General features: G+C 46.6%; 1 protein-coding gene across 1 annotated transcript in view; it reads left to right on the top strand.

Annotated features, from left to right (window-relative positions):
- The first annotated feature begins 4,420 nt into the window (after positions 1-4,420).
- mpzl3 (myelin protein zero-like 3) overlaps positions 4,421-9,409 on the top strand; it is a 46,702-nt gene continuing 41,713 nt past the window's right edge. The window contains exon 1 of the mRNA XM_084331771.1: positions 4,421-4,637. Within this exon, the coding sequence (XP_084187897.1) occupies positions 4,466-4,637 (172 nt within the window). The 5' untranslated portion in view covers positions 4,421-4,465. The remainder of the gene's footprint in view (positions 4,638-9,409) is intronic.

The raw sequence follows: 9,409 nt of genomic DNA, 5'->3' as shown, positions 1-9,409 counted from the left end.
ACCCGACCTGGCGAGGGTGGGGCTGGGGGAACTCGCGCTGCGACCCCCTGGGCCTCGAGTTCCCCCACTGACAACCTTCGTCGTTGACAGACACAACACCAGGCTCACCAAACACAGACGCAGAACGTGTGGCGTGGGAGCCGCTTGACAGCACAGCATTCTCACGGACAGACCCAGGCCTAGCCAGCAACTGGGTGTCAGCCCCTGTCCCCATGAGAAGCGAAACGTGGGGCCGCTTGTGCTTCACTGAAGGCACGCGGCCCGCAGCCAAAGGGAACAAATCAGAGCCCGTATCCCGCTGGTGTTGGGGGGGGGAGTGACCGGAGAGCGAGCTAGACACAGCTAGACGGCAACGTTTTCTTAGGGCGTGCTCATCTAATGTAGCCGCTCCCTCGGCCGCCAAGGCTGTCGGCCTTGTGATCACCTGTTGTCTTTGTGTCCAGGGTACCTCAAGCGGGGGAAACATGGCCGCTGGTCGGGGGCCTCGCCACAGCCGCTGGTGAGGCCGCACCCTCACCTCTGGCTGCGTGGTGTGAGGCGGTGTGGGGCCTGGGTCAAATACCGCCCACGCTCCTGCGGAAAGATCCCTCTGCGGAGAAATAAAACCTTCTCTCCTCCTCAAGGGGAGACTGTTCCAACCAAAGATGTCTGTGAACAAGCGTCGACAGCATCCTAGCCCTCCCTGCGGTCATAGCTTGCGGCTAGGTCAAAAGCTGAATAACCTCAAAACCTTGCGCAATGTTTTGACGTCGGCTGGCCCTAAGGACCCACCACCCGACACCATTTTTGACAGAAAAAACAGCAATTTGAACAATGTTGCCAGTCGCTGCTAATTCTATACCGTGGCGGTATAGGCTTTAACAGCCCACCAGCCACCTGCCGGGCCGACTCGCCTCATGGCGTCGGCCGGGCGGAACACCGTTCCACCATGTCAGAGGCAAAGGACTGATGCCACCTGCTTCACAAGCACGGAACACCAGTGGTGGCTGCAGACCAAAGTCTACTACTAGTGAAGCACTGCCTCACTAGTAGGCATGCAGCAACCTCCACTGTAGTGTGCACCCATGAAGGGGTAGATGAATAAATGAACGAAAACTCCACTAACACACTGCAGAATGGACTAGCCCATACACACAATTGTTAAGGGGATGCAGACCAGAGAAAAACATCAGTCCCGTCCACACAATTCATAGATTCACAAAAAGCACACCGTCCCTGAGCCTCAGCCCATCCACCCATGTAAATGGTAAACAAGCCCCCGTTAAACCCCCAACATTAGACACAGATTGACCGTCAGCATGCATGGTTAAGAGGAGGGAAGACCTTTTAGTAAAGACATTCCTCGGCGGGGAACAAAGGAACAGCGTCCTAGCATTGTAGCATTAGCATTAGCCGCAAGCTCTAGGATAGCCGGGAAAACACCCAAAACAGAGTCATGACGACCATGTTTTCCCAAATATCCTGCCCCTCGCGCCAATACATAACTCGGCTGTCTCACGGGACAACGAGCAGTATCACTCATGCTAGTATCAATGCCTGTTAGCGCATGCCCTACCTGTGTGCGACGTAGCTCGACTGCTAACCGTCGCGCGATGTCCCTCGATCCGCTGTCACGAGATGAGGAAACCCCAGGACAGGCCTGATGCGCTGTTAGGATGTGCCGAGAAGATTCCAGGGGCTGGTGAACCTCTGGCGAAAAACCCAACATTGTGTAATTTCTCCCTGCGTTTCATAACAGCTAGTTCACAGAGTGCACTGCTATGTCCGTGTTGGAAACAAAAAAGAGGAAGGTAGAGTGTGACCATGTCCGGCGTCATATAGTAGGACGCGGGGGTGTGGCCTGGTCACGTGCATGTGAGTGCATTTGTTTGTTCGTGAGCACAGTAGGTGCTAGAAGATAAGAGATATCTCATAATGGCGAAGAGCGAGACGCGATTGGCCAGTATGATAATATAACTATAGTTTTATATGGAATTCGTTAATCTATCTAGCGATTGGGTTAACTGAGAGCCAGACGGCTTAGAGAAGTACTGTACATAGAGCGGTAATGCTCAGATTGCTCATTGAGTCATGACTATAAATGCAAAACGTAATTGTCGTATTTATTATCATTATAATTATTTAATTCCGATGATAGAAACAGTCCGTCTGTAGAATCGACTTGAAGAAGCAATCACCAACTATTTGTTCAGGGGGGTTTATATATTGTTATTTTGATATAAACTCCATTGCAGAGATGGTTATTAAGACAGCATTCATGAGGAATGTGTAAAGCGTTCAATTGTGAATGTCAGTACAGTTTATCATGATGATAACGTTATTTGAAGAAGCTCTTGGTACCCAAACTCCTGTATCCAATAATAATAATAATAAATCTATCTGATAGATGGGATAGACGGGTAGACGGGACCCGTACTGTATTGTACCCATTCTGCAATCGGTAAATAAAGTTTTCAATCAATCAATCAAACGTCTCATAACTTCCTCTTGTGGGCGGTGACAACTTTTTCTGAGCCAATAGCAAGTCGTTTCCTATCATGCATTTGCGTCGAGCAGTCGCTGGAGGCGTCTATACTTTCCGTAGCCGCATTTCTGGCAGACGCTCTCTGATTGGCCACTGTTGCCCAATCGCGTGACGAGCTGTGTCTTTGCCCATTTCCGCGTCGAACAGTCTGCAAACTACCTGGCGTTCTATCGCCATGCTCTAAGACAAACTCTAACCTTAACCAACTTCGAAAGAGTGCCTAAGCTTAACCGTCGAAAGAACTTGCCGTCACGCTCTAAGACAAACTCTAACCTTAACCAACTTCGAAAGAGTGCCTAAGCTTAACCAGTGTAGAAACAGGCGTTGGCCAATCAGAGAGCGTCAGGGGTGCAGTCGTGCACACACGCGGTTACACGCCGTGTTATTAGATCACTGAGGCAGAAGTACGCGCGATCGCGCACGGATGTGTACTCGCGTGTACGCGCAGTCGCGCACACAAAAATGTGCTGTATCCATTCGTTGTGCGCGTACCCGGCCACCCATAACAAAAGCGCGTCTTCAACCACGCCCCCGCCCGCAAATACAGATATAAACAGATCATTTAACAACAGTATCATGTTCCTACCTGCAACGCAACCTGAACCAACGATGCCACCGCCGCTCCCCAAGAGAAGAAAGTTGCAGCTTCAGAATCAGCTTATCCAAAGCAAACTTAGTTTTGCTATACCTGCACGACCTCCAACGCCCGCGCCCCCCACAACAGAGACAGCTGTCCTGCCACTCCAAAACAAGGCAAGTAACCGCATTTAAAACAGCTTTTCTTTTTTTCTAGTCTATAGGGCCTAATGTATTTGTCCAGATTGACTAAGGTTTCTAGTTTAAGTTGATTCAATTAAAGAAATTGTAACTATTACATTTAAAACATTGTTTGTTTTTCAACCATATCTGTTGACAATATAATTTCTTTATATATTGAAGGCTACATCCTGCTACCTTTTTCAGCTTCTCTATTTAAAAAATAAATAAAAATAAAAATCTGTTCTGTGCGCATGCATGTACCCACGCGTGCACGCACACGTGGCGTGTTACCAGTTCCCATATTACGACTGCACCACTGGAGAGCGTCTTGCCAGAAATGCGGCTACGGAAAGTATAGACGCTCGCTGGAGAGGTACTGTGGCGCCTAGCTCTGAAGGCTGTGCGTGGCTCGCTCCCGTGAGATTTCCGCGGCTCGCCTAGTCAGATTTCGAGAGCAAGTCGGACAACATTCTAACCGTCATGCAGCAAGCTGTAGTAAAAACTGTGCAGACCTGCGTCCGCCTCGCCAATCTAAAACACGCCTATTAGCGCAGGTCGTCAGGTGTGTTCAAATACATTCTCAGATACATTCACACAAAACGTGTGGTCTTTAGTCTGTACGTATGTATGCGAGGGAACATTTATGCGCGGGAGCGCGGCGTGGCGTCATTAAAACACAGTGCAACCAGCTTTGCAATCAGCAACGCACCCCTGCCCCTGTGTATACAAGTAGTGTAGCTCCATTAACCCCTCAATAACAAAGTCGACGTTTCCGAGTCTTGCTTGCCAGTTGCCACCTGTTGATTGTGAAGCTCATGTCCCTGCCCTGTGGGTCCCGACTACGGTCTGGACGCTGAAGCAGGGACGTTTAACACTAGCGTTATATAATCTATTATAAACATCTCAAAATGAATAAATCATTGATGAGAGGAGGAATGGAGGTACACCTATCATCAATAAAACAATTGGGTAGAATACTAGTTATTAAATAACCAGAGGGAGCTGCCTTTAGTGGCATAGTGCACACTCCTCTACTGATTATTTTAAATAAAGCCTCGCGTCAACAACGTTTCTCCATGTCGTCAACTCCACTACTTCCTGATCCACCTGTTTGTCAGGTAGTCGCAGCTCCTGGAGTCACAGCGGCGCTGCTTCCCACGGAACGAGCGGAGCGACTGAGCCATGAGAAGAACATATTATTATGGACGTAGAACAACCGACAGTTTAACTCCGGTTGCCAATTTTGATCGTCGCGCTTTTAGCGAAGCCCGTTCAAAATCTAAAATGCTTCGAATATGCCTAAGGAATATTAGCTTGAATAACGTGTTATTGTTGTATCTGGTCGTTTGTTTTGGTGAGTAGGCTAGGCCTAAACAGCCTTTTAATTGTACTTCTAATTGTCCAACATCAAACACCGTTGAGTTTTTTTGTGTGACATCGCCTAATTATATAATATATCCTATCGTGGATTTCACATTTGTCCTAGTGGGCATTATATTTATAGCAGGCATTTATGTCAATAAAAAATAGCTTAATTACAGTATTTATCATGTTGAGTCTCATGTCACACACAGCTACACACACCATTGGGTAACGTCACGACTAGAATAACACAATTTAAAGCACTATGTAGCCCTATTGGAATCATTGAGCTCAGATAGTACTATCATTGCACTACACTGTGAATGATACACCAACATAGCCTAGAGTTAGACTGTTGTCAACTGTGGACACAGCTATAATAATTGGGTAACATAGTCTGCAAGGCTTGAAGCCTGGCAGGTTCCTGACAGTTGGAATGCAGAGTGTGGAACATGGTGTCTATGCCAAATATAAACATGGTTTTTAACAGTGCTATGTCAATAGTTGGCCTTTTATTAATAGGTTAGTCACCTTTTAAAGTATTTGCTCTATAGAAATGTAGAAGCCCATTAATGGTTATAGATGGTTGTCTATGTGCTATTTCTTTCTTAAACCAATAAATTAATTAGGCTACCACACGTGTCTGACCTTTTATTGGTCCAACAGCTTTCAAATAGTCTATCACAAATTCAATATCAAGGCGTCAGCTTTTGGCTGACATGCTAGCCTGTTTAGTGGTTTGCTGCCAACTTTCCCAGCCTGGCACTAATTATGAGAATGTCAACATCCATCGAGCTCGAGAGTTCAAGGATTGTTCCCCTTTAAAGAGTTTTCAGTGTGATTTCCACTTTTATAGAGCGATAACGTCCTTGATGATGTCGACCCGATCACCCCCACCCCCAGAGGTCTCTACAGATGACAGGCGGATGACATTAAATATCTCATGAGCAGGATAAACATTGTCCTTATCATCAGTCCTCTTGGTCTTTAATGGAACCTGTCAGTCTAAGCTCAGATCAAGCTGATGACACGTGACATAGTCACGTAGGCTACTCTCTTACTCGTCCTTGGAGAGGAAAGGCAGTTTGAAGTGAGACATTTGCTTTGAAATGGAGTACAGTAGGGTTTTATCTTTCATTTATGCCCTCAGACTTAGACTCTTTACAGAGTATAAATGCTGTATGAAACATACCATTTGTATACATCAGGGGGTCTTGTTAGGGGCTACACATTAGCCTTTCTGTTAAAACTATTACCACTGTTGGATACTGTGTTGGGTGTGTGGGTGCAATGTATTGATAGTGAATGTATGTCAGAGTGGCCAATATGATTGAAGCGTAACAGGTAGGGCATGGCAATTAATAAATTTTCAAATTACGATTTTGTCTTCCAACGATTATGAAAACAACCTAATTGACTTTTAGTTTTTCAGTCGAATTAGGCTATATTTCAAGGTGCTGTAAGTGGTATCTTTTTGATAAATTAAGTGTTAAAATAGCTCTACATTCCAACTGTCATCACTGTCTGATATAGAGTGTTTGGTCAGTAACAAGGGTCTCTCAGTCCCTCCTCTGCAGTAAACACAAAATAAATTTTCTGGTATCCCGTTCCCACTTTATCCAATCAGGAGAGATAACCCTAGATATTTGTAGTGTACATACTTATTTCAAGAAATCTTGCCAAGGCAAATTTGCTTACTGCACTGGTAGATTATTTTACTTGTTTCAAGGACACAGATTTGCTTAAAACTATTTATTCCTTATTTTTGTCTGACCATTTTTGCAGTGCAATTTTTGCAATCTCTCCTGATTGGATAAAGTGGAAACAGGATACCAGGACGCGTCTATGCCTTCTACAACGCCGCTCGGTTTCCGGGTTCCTCTGATTGGCCACTAAGCCCACGTGACCGTGCGTTAGCACGCCCCTCTTATCGCCCACTCTCGCGCTGTGAAGCGGAAGCGCCAGCGGGGCGAGGCGGTGGTTTCTCCCCGGCTCCGTGCGCCGCTGACTCGGTCCAGCTCCAGCGGCCGTCTTCCGCCTGCGGTATCCTCTCTCCGAGGGCGGTTCGTTCTTATTAATCCCCCATTGTTCAGGTCGACATGGTCGCACAAACACCCGTTGGAGGAGTAGTGGGGGAGAAATGAATGAATGAGAACTTTATTTAACAGATTGCAGAATGGGTACAATACAGTACGGCGCAATACACACAATTGTATAAGGGGATGCAGACCAGAGAAAGACGTTTGTCTTGTTTACATCAGGGTCCCTCATTTTCAATTCATATCGACATTTATGACATACACAACATGCATGACATTAACATGTCTGACGAGCACAGAGTTGCCAGTCGATAATTCTTGCTATTTAAAAATATTCCTCTTCTTCTCCCCCACTACTCCTATGTTGTGTATGTCATAAATGTCGTTATGAATTGAAAATGGGGGACCCTGATGTAAACAAGACAAATGTCTTTCTCTGGTCTGCATCCCCTTAACAATTGTGTGTATTGCGCCGTACTGTATTGTACCCATTCTGCAATCTGTTAAATAAAGTTCTCATTCATTCATTTCTCCCCCACTACTCCTCCAACGGGTGTTTGTGCGACCATGTCGACCTGAACAATGGGGGATTAATAAGAACGAGCCGCCTCGGAGAGAGGATACCGCAGGCGGAAGACGGCCGCTGGAGCTGGACCGATCAGCGGCGCACGGAGCCGGGGAGAAACCACCGCCTCGCTCCGCTGGCGCTTCCGCTTCACAGTGCGAGAGTGGGCGATAAGAGGGGCGTGCTAGCGCGCTGTCACGTGGGCTTGGTGGCCAATCGGAGGAACCCGGAAACCGAGCGGCGTTGTAGAAGGCATAGACGCTACCAGGACATTTATTTTCTGTAAACTGCAGTGTGGAGGGACTGGGAGACCCATGTTACTGACCAAACAATGAAAACAACATACCAGTGATGGCTGTCGGAATGAAGAGCTATTATTTTAACATGTAAACCACTTAATTTAACATACAACAGAATACCACTTACAGCACCTTTTTAAGACATCAAGTGCCGTTCAGCAGGGGGCCTTCAGTGCCAACGTTCTGCTCAATGAGATAAATGCCGGTGTTTTGCAGTGCTAAACCTATATTAAATATTATAGCTATGGATCTAATAACGCTGTCGATTGTCAGTGAGTTTCCTCCGGTCAACATGCAAAAAACAGATAATTTTTTCATCAGTACATTTCCGTTTTATACCGTGGTTAATACGAGCATAGTTCCAGAGCGATTCTGTGTAATCCCAGGGAACGCAGCCAAAACAGCCCTTATCTGCATTTCACTATTTATCGTGCCATTTCTCGCTTGATTATTGAATCGATCTGAAATCTCAACACTAGATTATCGGTATTATGTTTCCTCGTGCATCCACAAGGGTGTGTGGGGGGGGTTCTATGCTTAGAGCGCCACCAACGGCAAACGCTACATAGTACATTACAGACACACGCTGCAATCAATCACGGCGAAAAAATCATCGGATCAGCGCAAGATTGGTAACATATAGTTCTTACCTTGTATCACTCCAAATTTTCATTGCAATCGTTTCTAACGTTATCCAGCATTGCAGATGATCTGGCGGGCGGGGACCCTCATCGAGGAAACCGCTTGTCTTGCCGGAGTGTTCAGACCCCAACCCCCCCCCCCCCCCCCCCCCCCCCCCCCCCACGCCGCAGCTCGGCCAAGAAAACAAACCACATCGTTTCAAATGGAGTGCAATAGCGGCCGCAAGGCATTAGGCGGCGGTATTGGCCGTTTGCGATCTCGGACACATTCAGGACAGCATGCACAAGGTGCCTCGATGGATTATGAATGGCAATAGCGAATAAAAGAAATAACGAAACAGACGTAGATCTACGTTTCTGGCACTCAATGTGTTAAAGTTCAAGGAAATTCATTTGTTTTCATTAGATGCATGCTGTTTACAAAGTCAATTAGTAATCGTGTTTAAATAATTGTCTCAATATTGACCAAAATAATTGTGAGTGCCTAGTAACAGGCACTGTTAACACTTTGGACGCCAAGAACGAGTTATGCCGTTTTTGCCCGCCATGCGTTGAATGCCAAGAACGGCTTACGCAGTTTTTGGGATCAATATTTAATTTTTTCGCCATGGCATTCATAATTCATCCAGCCAACCTCCGGACTGCAGTGGGACCAGGGACCGAAACTAAAGCCCGCCGCCCGCCAGGGGCGCTCAGTTTTTTTTTTTTTTTTTTTTTTTTTTAACTTTGGCCATTCCCCTGGCTCTTTTATGTGTTTATCACATTTATTCTGGTCAAGGATGACCGACAGAAACAGGCTGAAAGGGTTCAGATGGGGGGGAAGACACTCTGGGAAAGGCACGGCTGCAGTCCGGGATTCGAACTCGCTAAACCCCAGATCCGTGACGAGCACGGTTGTCCACGGCGCTGAAATAGCGCTCGCGGTACGTGGTGAGCTACTTGAGCTCCCCGGGCGCTCAGTTTTTACCTTTGGCGCTCGACACTTAGAGGGCTGCCCGCCGTGTGGCGTGTAGACGTGTAGTTCATAACGATACTCTTATTTTGATTGTGCGAGTACTAGGCCTGCCACGATAACACATTTTGCTGGGCGATTAATTGCCCCCGAAAATATCGCGATAAGCGATATTATTGCGACCGGTTAGAGAATTTTTTTTTGGAGAAATTTATTTCCCAAAACTTTTATTTTGAAGCCCACCGCCCCGTCTTTTCCGGTGTTTTAG

This window comes from Notolepis coatsorum (genome assembly GCF_963971535.1).
Source record: "Notolepis coatsorum genome assembly, chromosome: 1".
Classification (NCBI taxonomy): Eukaryota; Metazoa; Chordata; class Actinopteri; order Aulopiformes; family Paralepididae; genus Notolepis; species Notolepis coatsorum.
Note: the sequence above shows the minus strand (reverse complement) of the source record. Positions and strands in the feature narration are given on the sequence as shown.